The 25,380-nt window shown below is 58.3% G+C and overlaps 1 protein-coding gene and 9 non-coding genes across 10 annotated transcripts; 2 read left to right on the plus strand and 8 right to left on the minus strand.

Moving 5' to 3' along the window:
* Nucleotides 1-116: 116 nt before the first annotated feature.
* Nucleotides 117-188, minus strand: TRNAA-UGC (transfer RNA alanine (anticodon UGC)). The gene has a single exon. It is a non-coding gene; the product is annotated as a tRNA-Ala (tRNA).
* Nucleotides 189-351: 163 nt separating this feature from the next.
* On the minus strand, nucleotides 352-423 carry TRNAP-CGG (transfer RNA proline (anticodon CGG)). The gene has a single exon. It is a non-coding gene; the product is annotated as a tRNA-Pro (tRNA).
* Nucleotides 424-11,366: 10,943 nt separating this feature from the next.
* TRNAS-GCU (transfer RNA serine (anticodon GCU)) lies at nucleotides 11,367-11,448 on the minus strand. Its single transcript has one exon. It is a non-coding gene; the product is annotated as a tRNA-Ser (tRNA).
* A 1,253-nt stretch (nucleotides 11,449-12,701) lies between these two features.
* TRNAA-UGC (transfer RNA alanine (anticodon UGC)) lies at nucleotides 12,702-12,773 on the minus strand. Its single transcript has one exon. It is a non-coding gene; the product is annotated as a tRNA-Ala (tRNA).
* Nucleotides 12,774-13,135: 362 nt separating this feature from the next.
* TRNAP-UGG (transfer RNA proline (anticodon UGG)) lies at nucleotides 13,136-13,207 on the minus strand. The gene has a single exon. It is a non-coding gene; the product is annotated as a tRNA-Pro (tRNA).
* Nucleotides 13,208-13,873: 666 nt separating this feature from the next.
* Nucleotides 13,874-13,945, minus strand: TRNAP-AGG (transfer RNA proline (anticodon AGG)). The gene has a single exon. It is a non-coding gene; the product is annotated as a tRNA-Pro (tRNA).
* Nucleotides 13,946-14,776: 831 nt separating this feature from the next.
* On the minus strand, nucleotides 14,777-14,848 carry TRNAA-UGC (transfer RNA alanine (anticodon UGC)). Its single transcript has one exon. It is a non-coding gene; the product is annotated as a tRNA-Ala (tRNA).
* Nucleotides 14,849-15,312: 464 nt separating this feature from the next.
* Nucleotides 15,313-15,384, minus strand: TRNAP-AGG (transfer RNA proline (anticodon AGG)). Its single transcript has one exon. It is a non-coding gene; the product is annotated as a tRNA-Pro (tRNA).
* A 263-nt stretch (nucleotides 15,385-15,647) lies between these two features.
* TRNAS-CGA (transfer RNA serine (anticodon CGA)) lies at nucleotides 15,648-15,729 on the plus strand. Its single transcript has one exon. It is a non-coding gene; the product is annotated as a tRNA-Ser (tRNA).
* A 1,009-nt stretch (nucleotides 15,730-16,738) lies between these two features.
* On the plus strand, nucleotides 16,739-22,675 carry FTCD (formimidoyltransferase cyclodeaminase). The gene is made up of 14 exons (XM_068408163.1): nucleotides 16,739-16,792; nucleotides 17,543-17,726; nucleotides 18,045-18,173; nucleotides 18,369-18,457; nucleotides 18,710-18,889; nucleotides 18,979-19,116; nucleotides 19,428-19,559; nucleotides 20,231-20,292; nucleotides 21,072-21,201; nucleotides 21,340-21,501; nucleotides 21,743-21,786; nucleotides 21,867-22,005; nucleotides 22,297-22,392; nucleotides 22,589-22,675. The coding sequence occupies exons 1-14, from the start codon at nucleotides 16,739-16,741 to the stop codon at nucleotides 22,673-22,675; spliced, it is 1,626 nt and encodes a 541-aa protein (XP_068264264.1).
* Nucleotides 22,676-25,380: the final 2,705 nt, after the last annotated feature.

Consider the following 25,380-nt stretch of genomic DNA (forward strand, 5'->3'; position numbering starts at 1 on the left):
AAGCAGCCCCAGGCCAGCTGTGCCCGCAGGCAGCTCCAGGGCTTTTCTGGGGGACGTGGGGGGCTCTGCCAGCCCCGCAGCGGGCAGGGAGGGGTCTCTGGGGAGGCAAAAGGCCATGGAGATGCTGGGGGTTGAACCCAGGGCCTCTTACATGCAAAGCAAGCGCTCTCCCGCTGAGCTACATCCCCCTGCACAAGCAGCACCTCGCTCCTGGATTTTGGGGGTCCGTCCTGCCCACAGGGACATTCCCAGCCACAACATGGCACTGACCCCACTGTGCTGGGTACCGCTGCCCTCGACATGCCCTGGTCACCTGTGCTGTCACCAGGGGAAGGTCAGGGACCAAAAGCAGGGCTCGTCCGGGAGTTGAACCCGGGACCTCTCGCACCCGAAGCGAGAATCATACCCCTAGACCAACGAGCCAGGGTAGAGCCATCTCCCCTGCCCTTGACCCCTCTGTGCCATCCACCTGTGGCGCTGGGACACAGGGTGGTGGCTCTGAGGTGCCCCCATCTCCCATCATCGCCCCTCAGAGACCCATTTCACGTGGTCCCAGGGCTAACGATCTCCCTCTCCCCTGCCCCACGGGTGCTGGTGTGGCTTTGGGACAAGGGACAGAAGCTGCGAGTGCCGGGTTACTGGGAAATACCCCCAGACGTTCCCTTTCCCAGCCCCCAGGAGCTGCCAGCCTTGGGGCTCAGCAGGGTGTGGGTGCTGGTGCTGGGGCTCCCATGGGTGCCATGGGGGACAGGACTGGGAGGAGAGCTCTGGGGCAGGACAGTGGGATTTTTTTCTGGACACAGTCCCCAAGGGAAGAACGCATTTTCAGACAGCCTCCAATGCTAATTACATCGCATCGCAGGCTGTGCCAGAGCAAGGGTTCCCTCCCTGGGGCACATCCAAACCCCGTGAGCTGACCCGGGGGAATGGGGAGGGTGGATCAGCCATAGGCTCCTCTCCCCTGCCCTGCAAATCATGGGGGTGTGGGGAGGAGTGGGCACGGGGAACGCTGGACCCCTGTGATTTCCAGATCACTTAACCCCGCCATGACTGCCCGGCTTCTCCAGCCCCACGCATCCAGTGCTAACAACAGCGACCTTACGTGGCAACAACCAAATCACCCTTCTCCTCTTTGGGAAATGTGCAGACACCTGACTCTCAGCAAACGTGAATTAACAGCCCTGGCCTATTTAATTGAACAATTCTTGAGTTTGAAATGCAAATCCCTGAGTATTTCACTCCCAGGACCTTGTAAACCGTTGGGATTTGGGCTCCGCTTTCACTGTGCTCATCCCTGTCTCTCACTGGCGGGGAGAAGCTCAGAGGAAAAGGGGATGTAGGACAGCTGGGAGCGGTGTCTGACAATGATTTGGCCTCAGGATGAGGCACAGAGCTGGTGGAGCCAAGAGAGCGGCGGGCTCGCTGGGGTGCAAGCCTTGTGAGACCCACTCCCACGGGTAGCACCAGGAGGGCCAGACTGGGATGCCAGTGACTTCTGATTTGCATGCTTCTTCCCCCGTGACTCACACGTGTGGGTGGCCTGTTATTTTCCTGCTTTATAGGATTTCCAGCCCCAGGGAAGAACCGGAGCCCTTGTGGGAGCCATTGCCTGTCTGGGTCCCCAGGCTGGCGCAGGGCCTTTGCGTGGCAGGGAGGGCACCCGGGAAACCGCGGTAAGCCCCTGCCCTGTGGCTGGTCCGTGGGTGCCTGGGGTGGGAAGTCCTCTCTGTGGTGCCCTCCCCTCCCGCTTACCCTGGCCATGCAACCACTTTGTTTCTCTCCCCTTCCTAAAGCCTAAGAGCAGGTGTCCTCTCTGCTTTGGTGGGAAATTGCGTTGCAAGGCTTTGGTGGGCGAGGAAGGAGATTTTTATTGGCAAACAAGTCCCGCCTCAGTCTGACATACCTCCCAGCTCCAGGGGCTTTGTCTCTCCACCCGGCTGGCTCCAGGACGCGTGTCCCCAAGCGCTGTGGCCAGGAGTCCTTGCCCCAGTGAGGAGGATGAGGGAGGTTGCATCTTGAGGCCAGCTCACCCTCCCGGCGTTGCCCTCAGCCTGGTGCCCTGGTGCTGGGGTGTGATACACTTCTGCAAACCAGCAAAGACGCTGGCAGTGGATCTGTCTCTTCATCCTGTCCCACTGCTGTGAGTCACCAGGATTTTTGTCTTCTTGTCTGGATGTGCAGAGAAGCCACAGATTGATGTACTGGGACTTTGTTGACCCAGCAATTGTCCAGTCACCCCCAGTCTCTCCATCCCTATCACCAGCCCCATGCTGCCCGGGGCTTGCACTCCTGACAATCCCACTTGCTTGCTATTCATGTCAGTCTTCCCTTTTCCGTGATAAGTCTCTATACTTCTCCACTTGTTCCAACTCAAACCATGACTTCACCCCTCCTCCCCACCTCATCCATCCTCGGGGTGGCAAGGTACCCACCATCACGCGAGACGCTCGCTGGCTGCTTCTGTTGGCTTCCCCAAGTACATAAATGCAGAGAAACCTGAGTGAGCTCATTTGCCTCATGTGGTGGTGCAGGCTGGGATGTCCCCATGGTTACACGCACCCCAAAGAGGAGATTGACACCCTTGTAACCCCCACAATGGGGAGGTACCCCATCACCTTTCCCAGGCCAGTGTGTTTCAGCTGCTCCCTGTTGAGCTGGCGAACCTCACTGTAATTAATGCACTGTAATTTCTGCTGGTCCTGACTTCACCAAAGCGAAGGACAAAAGAAATAAAATGAAGGGAAATAGTGGTCTCCAGGAAAAAATGACTGCTGCCGCTGGAGGAGGATGCTGAGTGACAGCAGGGAGAAGGTTTCCTCCAAAGACATGGGCAGGTGAGGGAAGATGAGAGGTGAGCAGAAGACATGAAACTCAGTAGATGCAGCCATGGCCAAAGGGTTGCACATGGGCTGTGCTCCAGGCTTTTCTGAGAAATGCTTCTGTTGCTGCTGGTGCTTTTGAAAGCCATGAGTAGGCAATGCTGGGACCAAACCCCAGGACTCAGGTATTTCCCTCCATGGGTATCCTTCAACCCGCTAAGCATTATTTTTCATCTCAGTCTTGGTATGTAGTTCCCTGTTTCTCACCAGGGCCTTTAGCTGCACTGTCTTTGCAGGAACCTGTATTTCAGGGCCTGATCAGCAGGTCTGTGGGGTCCTGCCCTGGGCAAGCGCTGGCTGGGGGGGGCATTGGTGGAGTGAATTCAGGACGGCTCTCAAGCTGGGAGCCAAGACGGCACGGCTCCCAGCCAGGAGTCACAGCACCCGTGGGAGACAGGGTGCCAGGTCCCTTGGGACAGGGAGCCCTGCAAGGCACCGAGGTCCTCACTTCCCCGACTCTGTCTGCCCTAAGGCATCACAATTTTCAAGTCAAATCAAGGACCTGCGTGGATTTTAGTCTCCTTTGAGACACTGGGTATTCAGAAAAAAAACTGTATAGCCTCACCAGTGGAGTCATTCAGTGAAAAGCCACATAAAAACATCATTATTCTTTCCCCCCGCTCCATCCTGGACTGTCCTATGCAGCAGACTGGTGGCAGACAGTTGCACAAGCCCCAGATGCCTGCAGCTTTCTAACAAAGCTTTTTCTGGAAATCCAGTGCTTTTCCTCATTGCGGTGTTGAGGAGAATTTTGCATCCTATCTCCACAGACAATTTCTGGAGCTGGGATAGAAATATCTGAGCAGTCCTTGAAAGAGGGATGTGAAACCACACCTCTCTTCTCCTGGTGTTCTCACTGCTGAGCAATTGCTACACAAATTTTCTCCAAACTAGGAGCACCTCTGTGAAGATCTCCTGAGCAATAAAACCAGTTGAGCTTGGTCAAAGGCTTTTGAAGGCCAACGTGCTTTCAAGCTCAACATAATCCCTCATTATAAATGCTCATAAGCTTCATGCAAATTGTCACACTACCAAAACACTTAAGGTATGAAAGAAGATTTATACAATACCCATGGAGGACTCTTATTCCTCCTTCCATCAGCTGAAAAGGCTCTTCTTGATGATACATGGCATCTTAAAAAGAGGTTTTACCCAATGCCTGGCATCTATTTCAAGAGACACCTGCATCCAATCCCTGTAAAACAATTATTCTCCAGTTCTCTAATGTGTTCAACTAAAGTTTTGGGTGCCAGTCTTTGGGAAGAGCTCAGTACGGAGCTCACTGTGCTATGGGATGAGGTTATACTTGTCCTCCTCTAACTGACCAGCTCATGGGCACGTGTCTCTCCACTCAGCAGCAGAGCAAATCTCCTTGCTAAGCACCAGTCCATCTGTTGCTCTTGACTCTGTATCTGGAGTGCACTCAGGGAAATTATAGTTTATTCTTCATGTCCTTACATATCTTTCCTGATGGCATTACCACAGGTCTGAGCGTCCATCACGCTTGGTGTATCTGAGAACTGTTAGGATGCCTCTCCCCAGGACACTTCTGATCAATTTGCTCACTCACACGTCTCAGCAAATTCAGGCTACTGAACGTCTGTGTGTCCAGAGGAAACCTGGCTGAACCTGCACCGCGTTTCTCATTGCAGGTACCCCTCTTTCTCTGACGGGGCCGGGGATGCTACCGTGGGCATGGGTTGCTGGACAAAGTGCACCCATACCCAGGGTGGGATGCCATTCCCTGAGCTGTCATACTGAGCTAGCATGGGGACACGGGTATATTCAGCTCATGTTATTCATAGGGCTTACTCGAGGCAAACGTCATGCCTGTAGATATGCATGTCTATGGGTGCACACAGCAGCACAGAACAAAAAGCTTCTGCTGCTTCGTTAAGAGATACAGCTAGATGCAGACACATCACATGCCTTGCTGGCACCGGGGCTATCTAGGTTTGAGTCAGTACATGCTTATTTGTTTAAGGCCCCTTTTGCCACATGCTGTTGTAAAGAGTAAGAATAAAGAGCCTAATGCTTGAGGTCTGGTTTTGCCCTGGTGTATCTTAGGAATTTTTACTCTTCATTGTCACCCATAAAACACTGGGTGAGTTGGGCATAGGATGACCATCCAAAGAAGCATCTCCCAAGAAGCCTGCTTCTGCCTTTTTCCCTCACTCCACATCCATCCTCTTTAGCTCACCCCAAAAATTGTGCAAAACACAGGGTAAATGCCATTTTGAAATGTCAAACCTTCATGTTCCCGCATCCTTGAGGGAACAGGCAAGAAGTCTGCCCCTGTGGGAAGTCCTCCCTAAGCAGGCGCTTGCTATGGGGCAGCAGGAGATGTTTCCAGGCTGAGAAAGTTGCCTTCGGGCTGGTCACAGCAAACCACACACTTACTTAAGCCCGGTGCAGAGCTGAGCTGCAGAAACTCCCATTTCAGACAAAAAAGATACCTCCCCCTCAGCAACAAGTTGCCTCCAGAGCAGGTTACCCCTCCAGACCAGGGGCACAAGGAATACCAGAAGACTCAGGCTATGATGTAGCATGACTTTAATGAGAAGGAGAATAAACCAGTTCAGAGTATGAGAAGTGCATTTCCAGCGCTCGGTAAAGAAATGGATAACCCCCACTCCGGGATAAGCTGATCCCTACAAGATGTTCCTCTGCCCCACCGCCCCCATGACTAGCATCTTCCATCTACAGCCCGCTATAAGCATTTTCACCCAGCCAGCAGCAAATGTCACAGGGTGTGACACCTGCATGGAAACATAAAGTAAGGCTTAGCGAGAGAAAGGTATACAGAGGCACGGTCTTAAGTGACAAGCTCACATGGCTCCCTTCCTCCTGGGGAGGCTGTGGATGCCCCCCACAGCTGGGAAAGCCGTGGGCTTAGTCCTCTTCCCCAGTGTTGGTCCTGTGCTTCGTTTGTCCCTTCTGACGCGGTCGCTCTGCTGGCATGGGCTTGAGTAGGTGACCCCCGGGGACACCCCTACAGCCCGCTGCCCAGGCACAGCAGTCCCGCCTTCCCCAGCCCCCGGGGACCGCCGGAGGCCACGGGGACCCCGCAGCACCGGAGGTAGCTCCCCACCACCGCTGACGCCGTGGACCCCACCGTGGTGTTTTGCGGGTAGGAGCTGAGGATGGGGCCGGGCAGGGTGACCACGACAGTGGGGGGCTGGATGATGGCGGTGGAGTCCCCACAGCGGCGGAAGCAGGGCTGGTTGCAGCTGGTGGCCAGTGGCCGGGGACCACAGGAGGAGGGCAGGCACAGGTCGTAGCAGGACATTTCTTGGCGAGGACGTACACCTGAAAGCCAGAGCCAGGGCATGAATACAAGGCAGAGGCTGGTCCATCCCTACTGAACCCTCATTCAGCAGCTCCCATAATGAGAGGTGTGGGAGAGCTAGCTAGAGGGTGAGTTTGGATAGCTGAGAAACCCTGAAGGAAGGCTTTCCAAATGGGCTTCCCCCTTCTCTCACCCCGTAACCCACTCAGGAGAAAGCGAGGAGTTTGGTTTGAGCTGCACGTCTGGGGAAGCTGGAGGCACCAGACGCTGTGAGCACTGAGAGCAGACCCATTCCTGCACGCCGCCTGCCTTCAAGCTGACAGCAAGCCTTCAGCAAGCGAAATGCTCACACAGATGCACCTAGTTGTAGCAAAACCCACTTAAATCTGTACAACGTGAGCAAGCTGGACTTAACGTGAGCTGAGCTATCCCATCCCAAAATATAAGGGATCTCTGCTGCCCTCCCATAAACAGGGACACATCGATCCTGCAGCCTGGGCATGTACTTTTCTTTTATTTCAGCAAAGAAAACCATGCAGGATGTACCCAGCTATGTGGTTACGGACCCTGCAAGCCCTGCATCCCACTTTGAACCCCGACTCCTCATTTTGCAGCCGGAATAAACCCTTTCCCGAACATCCTCCGCGGGCAGGAGGGAGGCAGGGAACAAATCTTGAACTCTCACGGAGGATGGGGCACAAGGCACTGGTGAAAGCGACAGCTCGGTGGGGAGAAGGAGACAGAGCCCATCTCGACTTACCCAGGCGGTGGAGGCGGCGGCAGCGGCGGCGGCTGGGAGCGGGTGGTGGGGCCAGGTGCTGCATGGAGTTTTATAGGGTGCCCCGGCCCCCGGGGGAGCGAGCGCATACCTTCCTCCTGAAACTCCCCAACAACTGGCAGTTTTCTCCTGGAAAGCTCCCCTGGCTGATTAAACAGTTCCCTCTTTCATCTGTCATGTTTTGCTTCCATTTAATACTGAGTAAGATTGAAATGATTTGGGCTACAGGCATTAATTACTTTGCTTCCTAAGGCCAAAGTACATTTTAGGTCTTAGGCCATGAGGCAGGAGAGCGTTTCAGCAGAATTTAGGGCAGGCACATCCCCACCTTCCTCCGAGCGCAATCAATTCGGCTCCCCAGTGCATCTGAGGTGAGCTCAGGGATGTAGGCTGAACACAAAGAACACACACCCATAGTTAAACCCTGCAGCAGTGGTCTCATCGATGGCAGGAAAACCGGGGGGCTGAGGGGCTGAGGGCGCTGGGGGACCACGCACGGCTGGGAGAAAAATGACAGAGGGGCATTTCTCCTTCCCTAGCTGCTCAAGTGCTGAAGATACAGACACTGGGGGCTTAAGCTAGCCCAGCGTGGCCAAATTGTCACGAACCACTTAGACCCATGACCACTTAGAATCACGAATTTTTTGTAACCACTGAGAAGATTTTGCCATTTTTTGTTGTTATTATTCCTCATGCTTGGAGTATGAATTCTTCTTGCAAGGCACACCAAATTTTAAAAGCAAAGTAATCACGGGCTCTGGAGTCCACCCCTGAAGGTGACGCACAGCAAAACTCACTAATTTTGTGCAGTGAGCTGATTTCCGAGGCCCAGAGCCTTTCCATCCCGCTCTTTGGATATGCTGACAGCAGTGAGCCAGAAGTTCACAGCTATGCTTCCTTGTGATGGAGTAACATCATCAAGACATTTTTAATTACAGGCTGTGGTGTGACACCAGATCGCTCTGCTGAAAGCCTGTTAGATGCGGCTAAACAGCCAGGGAGTCGCAAAAAGTCCTGACCTGCACTTAAATATGAATCACCTGCACATTGGGGAGAGGGAGTCGCTGACGTGGTCCCAAACAGGGGAATGAGCCATAAGGCTTGAGGGGTGAGGAAAGTTTGAAGAAGGCTTTTCATTTCATGCCAGCAGAGCTTAGATGAAGGCACAAATATTTTCTGCCCCGGAATAAACCATGGTAGTACCGGGGCACATGTACTATGCATGTGTGGAGCTAGGGGTTGTCAGCATCACTGTTAAAGACGTGCCTTGTAGGGTTTTGGGGGTCATTTTAGTTCCTAGGGTGACTTGGCCTTGTAGAGCCACTGAATTGTCCCTAATGACTCCTTCCTGCCCTGCCTGCCAGGGCAAAGAAGCCTTTCAAAGGTGCTGGGGTCAAACCCAGCTATTTTTAACATCATTCTGGCAGGGGAAGAGGAAATCAACTTTTCTGAGGTGCAGCAAAGGACACGTGCTTCAGCCGGCAGCAACCTTCCAGCCTGCTGGGGTAAGGCAGGAGGCTGTGGGTTCATCACAACCTCCTAGATGGCAATTTGGTGAGCAGGAAATATGAGGCTTTATTTTAGCTTTACCTTTCTGCTTTTTTGCACCACTCTTCAATAAAAAAATGATGCCACAGATGCACCTTGGACCCACAGCCTGCGAATTAAACCCTTCTTCTGCATGTCAGGGTTTCTTCCCCTTCATTAATCATCTTCCATCTTTTTTTTTTTTTTGCATCTCTGTGCACTCCCGTGATCCCAGGGAAAACAGCCCTTTCTGGGGGATTCCCTTCCAGGCTTCCAGACACAGGCTGGGATCTTCCGATTCACAGCCTCACTGCGTGTTTCAGTTTTGCAACCCAGTTTAAGTACTTGAGGTTCTGCTCACACTGGACCATCTTGTCCCAGAAGAAGATCCATGGGTGCAGCGATGCTTGAAATAAAGGCATGGAGACAATTAGAGAGAGTGTGAATGTGAGCTGAATGTGAGCGGATCTGCGTACTGAAACAGGTCCTTTGCCTGGAGAAGGGGACAGGGGAAAAAAAGGCGCGTGTCAGGAAGTTCAAATAATCAGATTTGTGTAATGAATGAGATTAAAACAAAAGAAAACCATAGGGGAAAGAGCTTTTCCTGGAAACGCGGGTATTTGGGAGAAGAACAAGGTCTGGTTTTTCTGACCCATATTCATTTCAGGGAATGAGCACTTTCTACTTAAGACGTGGCTTTCTCTGGAGGAATGACAAAACCGAGAAAATTTCACTAAACACATCAGACCCATTTTCTTAACTTCAGCACATCCTGGATCCAGGCTGTGTGGCCATCTTAGCCCTAGTTCTTCCTGAAGATAGGGGCACGAGGAGAAACATGGCCCTGGACCAATACTCCCTGGATTCCCCTTTGCATCACCAGCCCCAGCAGCACTTTGCAACTCCAATTTCACTGCTCTGCAGTTTGATTTCCAACAACCCATGGGCTAGATGTCTCTGAGAGCAGCTGGAGGGTGGAAGCTTCCCCCTGCCCCAAAATTTCTTCTGAAAGCCAAAGGCAAAGGCACATTTTGGAGCAGCAACAGACCCACCGCCTCCCATCTCCGAGGAACACCTGCATCCAGTGCTCTCGCCCAGGGCTTGCCCCAGGGCCGCAGCCGACCTGCCAGCAGCATGACCAGGCAGCTGATGGCCGAGCGGGACACTCTGGTGCCAGGAGGCAGCATCCTGACACAGACAGACCCACCGGGGCAGCTGCCTCTCAACCGCAGCCACGGAGCATCCTTGCTTGGGATGCCAGGGCAGGCTTGGAGTGCTTCGGCGTTACTGTGTGCAGCCCGGGGAGCAGAGCCCGGCCAGTGCCGCTGGGGAGAGCCAGGCTCCGGCTGCCGGGTGCCGCCCCGGGGCTGCAGATGATCCAGTTTCATGCCGCCACACGTCCCTGTAATTGCTGGGTCCCCGGGTGGGCTGATGCTCCATGGCGTCACCAGGGCTGGCACGTACCCCCCAGGAGACCTCGTCACTGCGTGCTAGGGCAGGGGCAGGCGTGTGCTGGGGCGGACACAGCCCAGCAGGGCTGAAGGGTGTCCCAAGGGAGCCAGCCTGTCTCCTCTCCTGGCTGCCTTTGCCCTGCAAGCCCCCAGGTCCCATCCAGCTGCAGCAGCCCCCTATGCACCACCTCCCTAGGAAGAGCCTGCACCCACTGCCCCTTCTCATTTCGCTGTCTCCTGCTGCAAGCTGGTGTTTCTCTGGGGCTGTAACCCCTGAGCACCGAAACCCACGCCTTCTCCGCAGAAAAATCTCCCACACCCCTCTTGCAGGGTGCCTGGCTGTCCGGGTGCGGACATCTCATTTCCCAGGGCAGCAGAGCGGGCCAAGTACTACAGTGTCCTGCAGCATCAGGACAGGACAGGACAAGGCTCGTGCTTCCCTGCAGACCCATCACGGTTTCTGGCTCCAGAGAAGGAAGCAGCTCTGAGCTGGTCCCCAGGGGCATCTCCCTAAGGCATGGGAAGGAAACGTGGCCCCAGGGAAGGTCGAAAAGCCAATGCAGGGCCTGCAGCATGCGCAGCTAAGCTTGAACGTCCTCACCTTGCCTCCAAGCCACAGCATTGCTTGGCCACATCCTCATACACGGAAAGAAGGGGTGGGAGTGGGGAAGGTACCTGCGAGGCTGGCACAACATGTTTCCCTGGCAGTGTCGAAGCTCAGACATTCTCTGAGAAATGCAGGGCTTCCCTCTTTGCGAGTCCACCGGGGTTTCTGCAGTTAAAAACCTCCCAGAAGGCAGGTCTTTTTACACCTCTTCCCTCTTGATCTTGCAGTAGCTCACCCTCTCCTCTCCCCAGGAACCTCCACTGCTAGCACTGCCGCAGACACGGGAGGGAGCTGCCACCATGCAGCAGCTACACCATCCACGAAAAAGCACCTCTAAGGACGCGGCAATGGCTCAGCAAGGCATAGCTTCATCCAGGGTTGGTTGGCTTTTGGCTCCCATTGGCATGATAGGGATGCTCAGGGCTTGTGTATGAGACACAGAAAGGAGGAAATTGGCTGGCAGAGGGAAAAAAAGCAGTGCCCAGGCTCGGAGTGTGCCCACATCACTGCCCGGCCAGCCTGTTGCTGACCTTCCCTACTCACACTTTGGTGCTTTGCCTCCTGGAGAAGACATAGTTGGCTGGCAGGTGGGCTTGGGGAATGGAGGGGGACAGTACCCTCTGCTCCTGCACAGGAGCGTGGGGCCCAGCACGTTGCACAGAAGGGCAACGCAGGTCCCTGAGCAAGCGGGAGCAGGTTCAGCAAGTGGGAGCAGCAACCCAGAGGCAGACATGTATTTAACGCGAAGGAGCAAAACAAGAGAGAGGCAAGAGGAAGGTGGCCATGCCGGGGGCTGCACCAAAAGGCTCGCCCCAGGTCAAGGTCCCCAGGGGCCCGACGAGGATGGGATTCGAACCCACGCGTGCAGAGCACAATGGATTAGCAGTCCATCGCCTTCACCACTCGGCCACCTCGTCCCTTGCTCCAACCTTTTTTTGGGGTGGATTTCCCCCCCCACACCCCCTTTTTGACCAAAGGCTGCCAACCTGTGGCTGGTTGCTCAGGGTGCCCTCGGTGCCAGCTGAGCTGGGCAGGCAGAGCCCTGGCAGCCCCTCTGCCTGGCCCTGGCAGCCAGCTGCCCACCTGCCTGCTGCAGGGCAGCACGCTGGTGTTTGCAATTCATTTTCCCCCTCCGTGCTCCCTTCGGTCCCTGTGTTCGGAGGATGGCAAAGGGCAGGGTGACATTGATTTCTGCTATAAAAGTGTGTGCCCTGGGATTTGGTACTTGTTGCAGGTCTCCATCACCCCCACTTCACCACCACCACCCCCCCACCCCGCCCCAACCCGTATCCAGAGGGTTTTCCTGCAGGATTCAACAGCAGTTGTGCAAAGTAATGGAGAAGATAAGATGGTGGGGCTCCAGCCATCATTGGATGTACCTGTTTATTTCCCAAATACCCTGGGGTATGGAGATAGTTTGGGTCATCTCTCTGCTGTGAGCTTCCCAGGGAGAGGGTGCAGAAGGAAACTCCTTCCCCCCAGAGTTGGGGAGTCACCTGGGACAGAAGCGTGGGGGGGTTCCACTGCTTGGGGCAGGGCAGAGACCCCCAGCAGTGCCCCCAGCTTGGGGCAGGGAGGAAAAACAGCCCCTGGGCCCAGGTACCACTGGGAGTCAAACCCAGGATCTCCTGTTTACTAGACAGGCGCTTTAACCAGCTTTAACCCTACAGCCATGGGGTGCCCCCCCAACACACCTGAACCTCTGCCTGCCCCCCCACAGTGCCCCACACTGCTGCCTCAGGTCTGGTGTACCCCAGCCCCTTCTCTATCTGCCACTGGGAGCACCCCCAGTGCTGACCCCAGCCCTGGCACAGGGAGCCCAATACCTCCCCTACCAGTACCAGCTGGGTTTTGGGTCCCAGCCCCTGCAGGGACTTGCTGCCCCCCTCCCTTTCCTCGGCAGAGCCCTGCCAGCTGCCGCCAGCCCCTGCGCTGTCCCAAGGTGACTGACCTGCCTCTATCTCAGCTTGCTCTCTGGCTGCTCACCCCAGCACCCCGGGGGTCCCCAGGGCATCGCCCGCTTGCCCAGCTCACCCGTGAGTGCCCAAGGCCAACCCGAAAAATCTCAGTCCCCAGAGGCTCCATTTTTTTTGAGAGGTGCATGAGAAGGGGAGAGTCCTCCTTTTGGACACCCACTGCCCCACTGTTTTTCTGGAGAGGCAAAAGGCCATGGAGATGCTGGGGGTTGAACCCAGGGCCTCTTACACGCAAAGCAAGCGCTCTCCCGCTGAGCTACATCCCCTGTGCATGGGCAGGGCTGGGCGCCTGGGCCAGTCCCCTCACCCCCCAGTGCTGCCCCAAGGCCCTGACCCCACAAACGGACCCCAGGACACACGCTGCCGGTGGAACCCACTCTGCTCTGTGGTGCCCGGCACTGCCTCCACCTGCCCTTTCCCATCCCTTCCTCCATCTGCCTCCATCTCCCTCCCTGCCCACACACCCACCAGCACCTCGCTGCCAGCTCTTGGGCTCCATCCTGCCCACAGGAACATGCTCAGCCAGCACAGGGCACGGACCCCAGTGTGCCGGGCACTGCTGCCCTCACCGTGCCCTGGTTACGCCGTGGTCCCCTGTGCCACTGGGGAAGGTGGGTGGCCAAAAGCAGGGCTCGTCCGGGAGTTGAACCCGGGACCTCTCGCACCCAAAGCGAGAATCATACCCCTAGACCAACGAGCCGGGGTGCTGCACCCCCTTGAACCCCCGCCTCTGCGCCCCACACTTTTGGGGGTTTGGGGGGCAGCTGAGGCTGTGCGCGCCCCTTGGCACGCTCTAGGAGCAGGGAGGTCCCTCTTGCAGTCCCTGGTCCGTGGAGCTGGAGGTGACTGCAGGGCGCTAGTGCCCATCATCTCCAATCCCCACCACCTCTGGGGGTTTTCCTCCTCCAAACCACCTCCCTGGCTCTTGCAGAGGTTGAAATGGCCGGTGCTTTGCAGCATCACCCCCTGCCCTTTGTCCTCCATGGGGCATCCCCCAAAGCCAATGTCCCCTCTGGCCTGGCTTTCTCATCAGTCCCAGAAAATCCCCGCTGCTGCCTCCTTCCCCAGCCCCCCGGAGCTGCGGACTGTGGGGTCCTGTGCTTTGCAGGCACTGGGTGTCCCTGCGCTGCCAATGGTCCAGGATGAGGGGGATGGCTCTGGGGCAGCCCACGGGCAGGATCTTCTGGATGCAGACCCTGTGTCAGGGGCTCCCTGTAGCTTTGCCAAGACGTGCACCCGGCTGTGGTGCCATCACTGTACCCACACCCTGCACCACAGGCCCAGGCAGAGCTGCCCATGGGGAATGTCACCCTATCTGTGCCCAGTCCCCACAGGGGCTGTGCCCGGCAGTGTGTAGCCAAAAGCAGGGCTCATCCAGGAGTTGAACCTGGGACCTCTCGCACCCTAAGCGAGAATCATACCCCTAGACCAACGAGCCAGGGTGCACAGCTGGGACCCAGCCCTGATCCTGTCCCCCACGGCCCCGGGCACCACACAGGCCAACCCGTGTCCAGCGCAGGTTGGGGCTGCCCCAGGGCGCTGCCCTCTCCCTCCCCTCTGCTCTCCGGCCATCGGCTCCCCCATTCCCCGGGGACAAGGCACAGGGGGAGTCCACTCAGCATCCCGGGGAAATGCCACTTCCCCACCTGTCCTGGGACTGCAAAACCTGGAAAGCTCCAGAGGAGCCAGTGCCCCTCCTGCCCTGGGGCCATCACAGCCCCAGCCTGGGGCACTGGGGGCCCCCTGTGCACCCCTGTCTCCCCCTGTCCCAGCCCATCCTTGCTGCCCCCATTGTCCTGGGCAGTGGGAAAGTCTGCGGGGTGACGGGTGCATCCCCGCACACCCCCTCAGCCCCGCTCTGCTCCCCAGGGGCTGGCGGCAGGGCCCGTCCCCACAAAGTGGCTCCCGGGGTCCCAGGGTCCCTGGTCAGTGCTGCCCCCCCCAGCACCCCAGTGCTGGGCACAGGCTGGGGGTGCGGGGGCAGCTGCGCACCCTGGCTTGTTGGTCTAGGGGCCACCCACCGCCCTCCTCCCACCCATCTCCTCCTTCCACCACCAAAATTCACCCCAGAGACACCCCGAGCCCCATGGGGAAGGGACACAAGGTGCCTCCACACCCCACAGCACCTGGGCAGGGTAGGGAAAGGGCCCTGTGCATTCCCTGCAGGCCAGCCAGGCCCACTGGCAACCCCAGTACTTTTGTAAGTGGTTTCAGGGCTCTGCCAGCCCCGCGGGGGGCAGGGAGGGGGCTCTGGGGAGGCAAAAGGCCATGGAGATGCTGGGGGTTGAACCCAGGGCCTCTTACATGCAAAGCAAGCGCTCTCCCGCTGAGCTACATCCCCCTGCAAGAGACTCTGACCTGGCTTTCTCATCAGTCCCAGAAAATCCCCGCTGCTGCCTCCTTCCCCAGCCCCCCGGAGCTGCGGACCGTGGGGTCCTGTGCTTTGCAGGCACTGGGTGTCCCTCAGGTGCCCCCGGGCTGGACAGTACTGGGAGGACGGCTGTGAGCAGGCCTGGGCATGGTTTTATGGGCACAGCCCCCAGGCAGAGGTGCCCAGCAGGGACAAGGTGGCAGCAGGGCCCCCCTCTGCAGTCCCCAACAGCCCTTTCTCCACCCAGGAGGGGATGAGCCCTGGCCATGGCTGAGCCGTGTCTCTGCCCACGGGGCAGCGAGCAGCACCTCGCACCTGGCAGTGGTGGCACTGTCCCAGCAGATGGGACATGGCCGAGCTGGGGAGGCCGCCCGTCCCCCCATCTGTGCCCTGTCCCCACAGGGGCTGTGCCCGGCAGTGGGTGGCCAAAAGCAGGGCTCGTCCGGGAGTTGAACCCGGGACCTCTCGCACCCTAAGCGAGAATCATACCCCTAGACCAACGAGCCGGGGTGCTGCACCCCATTGCACCCCCAGCCTGTGCCCAGCACTGGGGTGCTGGGGGGCGCAGCGCTGCCCAGGGACCCCAGGAGCCACTTTGTGGGCCCTGCCGCCAGCCCCTGGGGAGCAGAGCGGGGCTGAGGGGGTGTGCGGGGATGCACCGGCCACCCCGCAGACTTTCCCACTGACCAGGACAAGGGGGTGTCCAGGGGGGATTGGGGGTGCCCAGGGCGGGGGGCAACTGCCCCCCCCCCGGGTGCCCAGGGCTGGGGCTGTGATGGCCGAGGGGTGAAGGCGTTGGACTCGAAATCCAATAGGGTTTCCCTGCGCAGGTTCGAATCCTGCTCACAGCGAGAGCTTTTACCCTCCACCCTGGTGCCCAGGCTGGGGGTCCTGGGGTGCCCACGCTGGGGACCCCTGGCATGCCCACATTGGGGGTCCTGGGAAGCAACTGTCTCCCCGCCATTGCGGAGCGCTGGTGGTCCTGTTGCTGCACCCTGGGCAGGAGCAGGCTATCCCATCCTGTAGCCACAGCACGGATGTGATGGGCATCACAGCACGGTGCTGGGTGCAGGAGATGCTTTTCTTCATGTGTGTCCTGGTTTCATTGGTATTTTGTTTCAGTTTGTGGCCAGCCATGGTGATCAGGGCTATTAGCAGCTAAATCCAGGGCAGCTGACCCAGGCTGGCCCACAGGTGTATGCTATAACATTAACCATCAAGTTCACTATAAAAGGGAGGGTTTGCTGAGGAGAGAGGAGGCTGTTTTTGCTTTCATCTCTGCTGGCCTCTCCCCCCCCCCCTCCCCTCTTATGGTTGATGATTGCTATTCTTGGACAACCTGCTGCAACCTGTAACTAAGTATGCTTCTGTGTGTTTTGTGTTAGCAATTATATTGGTTTCTTTATTTTATTAAGTTAGTTTAATTTTAACCCATGAGTCTCCCTCTTTTTCCCAATTTCCTTCCTCAGTTGGGAAAGGGACACTGGGTGAGAGAAAAACTGTTATTGTTTAGCCCCGGGTGTGGGCTAAACGAAGACAATGTGGCATCACTTCTTCTGGCAATTAATTAGTGCTTGTGGGTAATTAGTGTTGTAGGCTGGTGCTGGTGAGCATGCAGTGCCCTTGTGCCTGGAGCTGCTCCAGAGGCAGACAGGCCAGCAGCACGTTGTTTATTCAAGACCCTTTTTGTCTCCTGGCCGCAGATCGATGCAGTTAATGAGAAACCCCGGCCCGGGGAAGAGGCAGCAGGTTGGGTGCTGGGAGGCTTTTGCTCCGCAGTGGGACAGGACAGGGCAGGCAAACCCACAGAGTGCGAGGAGCCGAGCGTGGGGCCGCGGGGTGCAAGCAGACCCCGGGACCATGGCCAAGCTGGTGGAGTGCGTCCCCAACTTCTCGGAGGGGAATAACAAGGAGGTGAGGGAGTGCGAGGAGGGGCTGAGGGGTGGGCAATGCTGGGGTGCAGGTGGCTGGGCTGCCCTGGCGGAGAGTCCATGCAGACAGCACCTCCTGCCAGACTCTGCCCTGCCTCCTCTGAAGTGCTGCGCAGCTTTCCCTGCCTGGATAATGCTGAAAATGCTCAAAGGCAGCCCCTGCTCCCTTTTGGCACCTTGGTGAGAAGTGGGGGGCTCAGACCCCCTGCCTCCCCACTGCCTGTAGGTTAGCACCGGGGCTTGGGGTGGTCTGGCGTACTCCCTTAGAGAAATATCGCTTGCAGTTGTGCCAAAACACGCCGTCCAGGTTGATGTGATCTCTGCTGGGCATCAGCCCTAGGCTGAACTTTGGCCCTGCTGGGTGTGGGGGAGTTCAGCAAACCCAAAATTGCAGTAAGACCACTGCTTCCCCCAGGGAACAGGCTTTACAGAGTCAGATCTGTTTGGAAGCTTGCAGGGGACAGTATCCTCAGGAAGAGCAATTTGTGACGATGCTCTCTGACATGCAGCAGCAGCTGGGCGGCTCTCCCCCACCGCGGCGGATTTGGGGCTCACTGGGAGCCACGGGTGTCCCAAACCCCCTGGGTAGGAGTGGGATCACGGGGTCATCCCCAACCCCAGCACTGGCGGGAATGGGGAGAGCTGAGAAAAGGCATCCCCCACCCTGTGAAGCTGGGGCTGTGGTGGGGGTCTGTCTGGCTCAGCTGCCTTGTCCCCATCCACTATCTGGCAGGTGATCGATGCGCTGGGGCGGGCCATCTCCCAGACACCGGGCTGCGTGCTGCTGGACGTGGATGCCGGCGCCTCCACCAACCGCACTGTCTACACCTTTGTGGGGTCTCCCGAGGCTGTCGTGGAAGGGGCACTGAGCGCAGCCCGTGTGGCTGGGCAGCTCATCGACATGAGCCGGCACACGGGTGAGCTTGGGGGGAGCACAGGCGCTGACCTGGCATGGAGCATCCCTCGGCTGCAGTGTGTGGTCAGTTCCGGGGGCACCTTGCATGGCTGGAGCTAAAATCAGCTGCTGGTGGCCAAGCATAGCATGTTACTGCACCTGCAGGGTGGTGGTGGAACTGTGCGAAGGTCTTGCTCATCCTCCTGATCCAGAGAGGCTGAATCTCAACTTTCCTCGTGGTGGCAGTGCCCAGTCTCCAAAGAGGCTGGGAAAGGGTTATCCTCCATCCTTGTCTGCTTGCTCTTCTCGGCTCCCATCCTTATATCTGCCCTGTCATCAGGTGAACACCCTCGCATGGGGGCCCTGGACGTCTGCCCCTTCGTGCCGGTGATGAATGTCAGCATGGAAGAGTGCGTCACCTGCGCCTGTATCTTCGGGCAGCGCTTGGCAGCAGAGCTGGGGGTGCCAGGTGAGTGGGGGCCGGGAGCCTCTGCCTGGCCCATCCCATCCCACTCCACGTGCTTCTAGCTGTGGAGATACTGCACACCTTTTTCAGAATCTTAACCGAGTGGGGTTTGCTCCCAAATGGGCAAAACCAGACCCTGCTAGATGACATGCCACCAGCCGGTGCCCGGCGGTGCTCACCTCCGACTCTGTCTTGCAGTTTACCTGTATGCAGAGGCAGCGCGGGAGGAGAGCAGGAGAGCCCTGCCCGCCATCCGTGCCGGGGAGTACGAGGTGCTCCCCGAGAAGGTGAGCCTGGCAGCCCTTGGCCGGATGGCATGGGCCAGGCAGAGCCGAGCCTCACCTCCCTGGCTTTGGGGAGGGTGTTGGGACTTGGAGTAGTCCCTTTGCACTGAGAGGAGCTGATGAAACGCTTTGGGTGCTGCTGAACATGGAGGCGGTCGTGGCAGATGCTGACTGGGGAGGGAGATGCTGTCCATGGGAGGGTGGCTAGTGCTGCCCAGCGATGCCAGCCCACGCGCTCTCCTCCCTCCTCCCCAGCTTGCAAAACCAGAGTGGGCTCCTGATTTTGGGCCCCCAACCTTTGTCCCCCGGTGGGGGGCCACAGTGACGGGCGCTCGGACCTTCCTCATTGCATACAACATCAACCTGCTATGCACCAAGGAGCTGGCTCACCGCATTGCCCTCAACCTCCGTGAGCAGGGTCGTGGCACTGACCAGGTATCCACATGCCAGGGGCACGCTGGGAGCAGACCTGCTCACCCTCTATGCCTCCTGGGCTGTGCCTTGACTGTGGTGGGTCTTGGCAGCCTGGGCGCTTGAAGAAGGTGCAGGGCATCGGCTGGTATTTGGAGGAAGAGAATATAGCTCAGGTTTCAACGAACCTGCTGGACTTTGAGACCACGCCACTCCACGCTGTCTATGAGGAGGTCTGCCGAGATGCGGAGGTGGGTGGTGGGGGGTGGCACGCCACGCTTGTTTCAATGGGGGCTTTGCAGAGGATGTGTCCCTCCAAGTTTTTCTCCCCATCTCAAGGTCAGGCTTTGCTTTCTGTTATGCTCAGCCAGCCTGGGCAGAGAGCAAAATGGCACAAAAACCCCCAAAGCTCAGCAACTTGCTGCTAGACCCTGTTCCTCCATTGAAGGCTTCTCAGTGAGACCTCAGATCCTGACGAGGGATGAGGACCACCAGGCAAGGGTGGTAGCAGCAGCAGGGCAGGTGGCTCTGGGGAGAGTCACATTTCTGATGTCCTTCACAGGCACTGAACCTCCCTGTTGTGGGGTCCCAGCTGGTGGGTCTTGTTCCCAAGAAGGCCATGCTGGACACGGCTGAGTTTTACATCAAGAAGGAAAAACTCTTCATCCTGGAGGAGGAACAGAAGATCAGGCTGGTAACGTGGCTCCTCCTGGTACCAAGATAAGGATGGGATCGTGAGAGAGAGACACCCCCCCACTCCAGCCTCCCAAAGTGGCACTGAGCAGAGATTTGGGACCATGGCAGCCCCCAGGAGTGACACTTGTCTCCAGGGATGGTGCTTGGCAAGCTGTGAGGGCACAGCGAGTGGCACAAGTTGCCTTCTTGTCCTGAGGATGCTGAGATGCTCAGGGAGCAGACAGCCCACCCTGTGGGGACAGAGTGCGGGCAGCAGCTGCCCAGCTTGCCTGCATGGGGGCCAGGAGGGGAAGGAGACCTCTCCAGAGCTCAAGGAGAGTGTATGGCTTTAAGGGAAACTGCCCCAGGATGGGTGTAAGCTGGAAATGAGGAGACAGGCTCTGCTTTTCAGCTGCAGGAGGGAGGGGCTTTTCCACCCTATGGGGAATGTGTTAGATAAGAGCAAGTTAATTATTTATTGGTGCAGTTTCCAGTTGTTTGTAGGCAGCCACACACCAGCCCCAAGCCTGGGATGGGACGGGCTGGTGATGCCAGCTGTCCTCTCCCCGGGTGGTGGCCCGAGCAACTCTGTCCTAGAGCTGCATCACCCATGGTTAATTAACAGCAGGGAATGAGGATGCAATGGGACTTGTCGCGATGGGGCTGATGTGGCGGTGCTGTTCCTTGCAGGTGGTCAGCCGGCTGGGCCTGGACTCCCTGTCTCCGTTTCACCCTCGGGAGCGCATCATCGAGTAAGGACCCCCACTGCTTCTCATCATGGAGCCTATCCCTGCCTGGATGGGGGGATCCCGCTGCCTGTGTCTCACACTCAGCTTGTTTTGGGAGTGGCGCCTGCACCCAGCTTGTCTTCACACCCAGGGGACATCCCTGCCGGGTGTTGTGCAGGCGCGGGGTGGTCTATGCTCCCAAATGCTGATGGCTGTGAACATGGGCTGGGGGGACCCCAGGTCACTTGGGTAGGCAGCAGGAGCAGGTTTTGTGGCCAAACTCAAGCATGTACATGTTCAACCCTCCGCTCCATCCCCAGCCCAAATATCACTGCCTCCGGTTCAGACACTGCCCTCCAAGGAGAGATGTTGTGCTGCAGTGCCCAGTGTAAAACACATCTGGGGGCGGGAGAGGAAGGGAATCCACCTGTGCTGAGGTGAAATCAGGACATGCACTTTAAGTCCTTGTGGTCACCCCTGGGGACGTGGCTGCAGGCCTGTTTCTGTCCCACCAGATGCCTTTTGCACGAGCCCACCCTGTCTAATGCAGAGCAATCCCCCCATCCCGCATCACCAGGACATGTCCTCCCCAGCTGTCCGTCCATCCCCAATGGGCTCCTTGTCCTATCCTCAACCCTTCCACTGGGTTTTTTTGGGCTAGCCCCCTTCTCAGCCACCCGCAGAGCCAAAGGGTGGATGAAAACCTGTTGGAGAGGGCAGTGCTGGGTGAGAAGGGACCAGGTGGTGGTGGTGGGCGTTCCTGCACCTGGGGGGCTCTGACCCATCGGGCTGCTGTGCCGCAGGTACCTGGTGCAGGCAGGAGAGGTGGACAGGGGGCTGGTAGCCAAGCCACTGGGAGCCTTCGTGCGAGCAGTCGGAGGGAGGTCGGCAGCGCCGGGAGGAGGCTCTGTGTCTGCAGCCGCGGCTGCCCTGGTACGTGCCCTGCAGCAGGATGGGGTCCATGCCTGCCTGGGGGGTCCTCTGGGTGTGCTGAGCCCCCGAGGGGAGCCGGCACAGTGGTAGCGGCGAGTGCTGTGTCCTGCTGGAGGATTTACCACTGTGCCCTGTCAGGGAGCGGCGCTGGGCTGCATGGTGGGGTTGATGAGCTACGGGAAGCGACAGTTTGAGGAGTTGGACCCCATCATGAGGAAGCTGATCCCCCCCTTCCACCAGGCCATGGATGAGCTGGTGGTGATGGTGGACGCTGATTCCCGTGCCTTCAGCAGTTACATGGTGAGGTCCCACCAGGGGAGCAAGGGGCTTTCCAGCTGGGAGGGGGGCTGCATCGCTGCGCCATGGTGTCCTTAGGAGCAGGGCTGTGACTTTGGACCAAGCCAGGGCCAGGGGAAGGGACATCATCACCTAAAGGAGGTTTGCAAGAGCATGGGAGCTATCGGGTCTGCCCTGGCCCCTGATGCAAGGCATGCGGGGTCTTGGAGCAAATGGCAGCAAACCTGCTTTTCTTTGCCTGCAGGAAGCTCTGAAGCTGCCAAAAAGCACCCCTGAAGAGCAGGAGAGGTGAGCTGGGCTTGTGGGGACTTGCAGACTGGGGGACCGTGGCCACCCAGCGCTCACCCCGGGGCTGTCCCCCCTCCCAGACGCATGGCTGCCATGCAACAGGGGCTGAAGACAGCCGTGAGGGTGCCCTGTGCCCTGGCAGAGAAGGTGAGCGGGCTCTGGCCTGCTCTGAAGGAGCTGGCACGCCACTGCAACCTGGCCTGCAAATCCGACATCCAGGTACGGCCCTGGGCTCCTGTGCTGCCCCGGCTGGTCGTGTCCTGACCACCAGGATGAATATCTCCAGCCGTGCTTCCCAAACCTGCCAGTGGTTTCCAACTGCTAACTTTTTGGCAGCTTGCAACCCTTGTAGGAGAAAATAACTACTGAAAATACTGGATTGGAAAGCATTGCCTACCACTGGGGTCACAGAGGGTGGGAGTCCTGCAGCGTAAGGGTCTGCCCTGCTGCAGGACCATCTGGTAGTGCTCCGGTTCAGCAGGAGAGCTCCTCGCAAGCCTCTTTTCCTAGGTGGGAGCCAAAATGCTGGAAGCAGCCGTGTTCGGAGCTTACTTCAATGTCATGATCAACCTCAAAGACATAACGGATGAGAAGTTCAAGCTTGCAGTAAGCAGGGGCCGTGCGTATGCCCCGGCTCTGGTGGTAGGGATGAGGTGGGACAGAGATGGAGACGAAGCCCCTGGGACCCCTCGTGTCTGGGCACCCCCTCCCTTTGCTGCCAGCAGGATGCATGGGGTGGATGGTGGACGGCTCTTCTGTACTGTTGAGTGGCAAATGATGCACCTTGTTCCTCCCTGCGTAGATGTCGCAGAAGGTCTCTGGGCTGCTGGAGGAGGCGAAGCAAGGCTCGGCGCTCGTGCTGGCACTGCTGGAGAAGCGGGTGGCCTGAGAAGGGCTCGGGGACGGGATGGGGGCTCTGCAGCGGCAAATACAGCTGGGAAACATGCTCATCCCTTCCTGGTGGGCTTCTTTGGTATCCACCTCAGGAGAGCTGCTCTGCTCAGACAGGTCCCAGCATCATGTCCCCTCCTGGCCTCTCCCTGGCCAAGGATGATTTTTACTGCCTGGGGCTCAGACCCCATTCTCCATCCCCCCATTCCTGGGGCAGAAGGAGCTGGCTGGGCTGGCAGTGCCTGGGGCAACAGGGCTCCCAACGGAGGGGATGGCAGGGACTCTGTGGTGCTGCCCGGGAGGAGATCCCTGTGTGTGGGCACCTCCTGACCTGCACACCCCTGTGTGTTTCTGTGCCCAGAAACCCCCTCGAGACACCCCCCTCTGCCCACAGGGCTGGGACAAGACCTGGCACAGTCCCTTTCTGTGAGGTGTCTTTTTGATGGTGCATGACAAGACCAGCCCATTGCATTGCTCACTGGCCCAGGAAGGGAGCACTGCCAAACACGGGGCAGTGCCCGGGGGGTGTTAGTGGGGAGATGGGGATGGGACTGGAGGAGCTCTGCCCCCTTCTCATAGACCCCCCCAAAAGGAAGACCTTGAGCATCAGGGCACCCAGCCCTGTCTCCTGTCTGCGTTGACTGGGTCTGCCAGCAGATATCACCTCCTCCACCCACACACCATGGCAGCACCCAGAGCAGTGTCACAGGGAGTCATTAGCTGGACCCTGAGACCTGCTGTCCCACAGCAGTGCCTGCAGGAGGATGACACCCCCGTGCCAACTCCCTGCTGTCCCTGGACACTGTGCCCATGCTGGGAGCACCGAGCCAGGGTTCATGGTGGGGACGTCTGACTCACCCCATCACCTGACGCTGGGAGGTGAAACCACCACCCTCTGTCCCCTGTTTTTATCAGCCCTGTGGGACCTTTGTGCCGGCTGGGAGCGGCGTGTTGACATTTCCTGTGTGCCCATGGTGACGGCTGTGGCGCAGGGAGCGGTGCAGCCCGTTCCACCGTTTGTCCGTGTCACCCCTGCCTGCCACACCCCTCCTCGCCTGGGCAGGGCCCCGTATTTAGCAGGTGCCCACCACCCCAGGAGAGTCGTGCCCAGGACGGTGATCGGGGCTGTTGCTGGCGGCGGTGCTTCCAGGGGGTGCTGCCAGAATCGCCTCTGCTGGGAGCTTTTCTGCAGGTTGGGTGAGCGAAAGCGGCTCCCGAGGCAGCAGCGCCTGGCAGGGCGCAGGGCAGCCGGGGGGCACAGGGGCAGTGGGACTGCAGGCACCTGTGGGCCGGGGTGCACCGTCCCCATGGCTGGTGCTGCACTGAGACATGGTGTCCCCAGCCCCTCGTGCTCCACGAGGACGTGGGCTGGGAACCCAGGTTCAGCCGGAGCTGGTTTATTGTTTCCATTAGTGATGGAAACTGCATGCCCAGGCTTTGGGGGTGGACAGAGGTGGGGACAGTTGCTTTTGGGGTTGGCACTGTCACCTGAAGAGACAGGGCAGCTGTCGGGGTCTGCGGGGAGACAGCACTCCTTGGGAAGCGAGCATGGTCTCTGCCAGGAGCAGATATGCGGGGCAGAGGAGCCGGGTCCTGGCTGCTGTCAGGGACGTGATGTCCCCGTGACAGGAGGTGCCATGAGGGAGCACTGATGACGCCTGTCCTTCCCTTGCAGCTCGGGGGCTGTGGAAGATGTGGAACCCCAACTCAGGTGAGGGGCCGCAGGGCTGGGCAGGGCTGTGGGTACCACACAGCCATCGGGGCTTGGAGGGGGGCTCAGTGCAATCACCATGGGCACCTGGGGGGATTACCTGTGCACCAAAGGGAAGCGGGGCATCATTTGTGAGGAGGGGGTAGAGTGGGAGGGGTCCTTTGGAACCTTTGGGCACACCAGTTCCCTGTCCGGGGAGAGCCCGTCTCTGCTCGCTAACAGTCCCCTTCTTCCTCCTAGGCACGCCCGGAGGGGTGCCACCACCGCAAGTGCAAACTTGCCTGCCTGCCCCTCCACCATACCCTGGTCCCAGCACTCCAGCAGGTCCCTGCCCTGGCTACCCTACAATGCTGCCTGGGGCCTATCCCCCAGGACCCCCAGGGGGCTATCCCTGTGGCCCCTCTCCACCTGGCCCCTGCCCACCAGGGCAACACCCCCATGGGCATCACCCCCATGGGCATCACCACCATGGACACCCCCATCTGGGGCATCATGCCCATGGGCACCCCCATCCGGGACCACCAGGAATGCCGGGGTGCCCACCATGCCCCCCTGACTGCCATCAGAAGCACCATAAGAAACACCATAAGAAGCACATGAAGCACATGAAGAAGCACTGCAAGCACCATGGAGGCAAGGTAAGAGTGAGGTGGCAGTGGACCCCTTCCGAATCTCTGCTGTGGTCCTTCAGACCCCCTCACACATGCCACAGCATCCAGCCTGGGCAGCTGGGGCTCCCCTCGTCCACCCTGCAGCGGCTGGAGCAGGCTGACAGCACCTCAGTGGCTTTTTTTAGACATGGAGACTCCCGTTTGGTTAATAAATAGGCAAGCATGAGTCATTTCAAGTGAGTCTTTCGAAATGTGATCCATGAAATTCCTTGAAGCCCTTTGAAACAGTGACACAGCTCAGGGTGCACCACACGTGTGTTAAATCCCAGGACTTTGTCCTGCTCACCCAAGAGCAAGTTGTGCCTCTGTAAGGGACATTCG

The sequence above is a fragment of the Nyctibius grandis genome, chromosome 9 (assembly GCF_013368605.1).
Source record: "Nyctibius grandis isolate bNycGra1 chromosome 9, bNycGra1.pri, whole genome shotgun sequence".
Classification (NCBI taxonomy): Eukaryota; Metazoa; Chordata; class Aves; order Nyctibiiformes; family Nyctibiidae; genus Nyctibius; species Nyctibius grandis.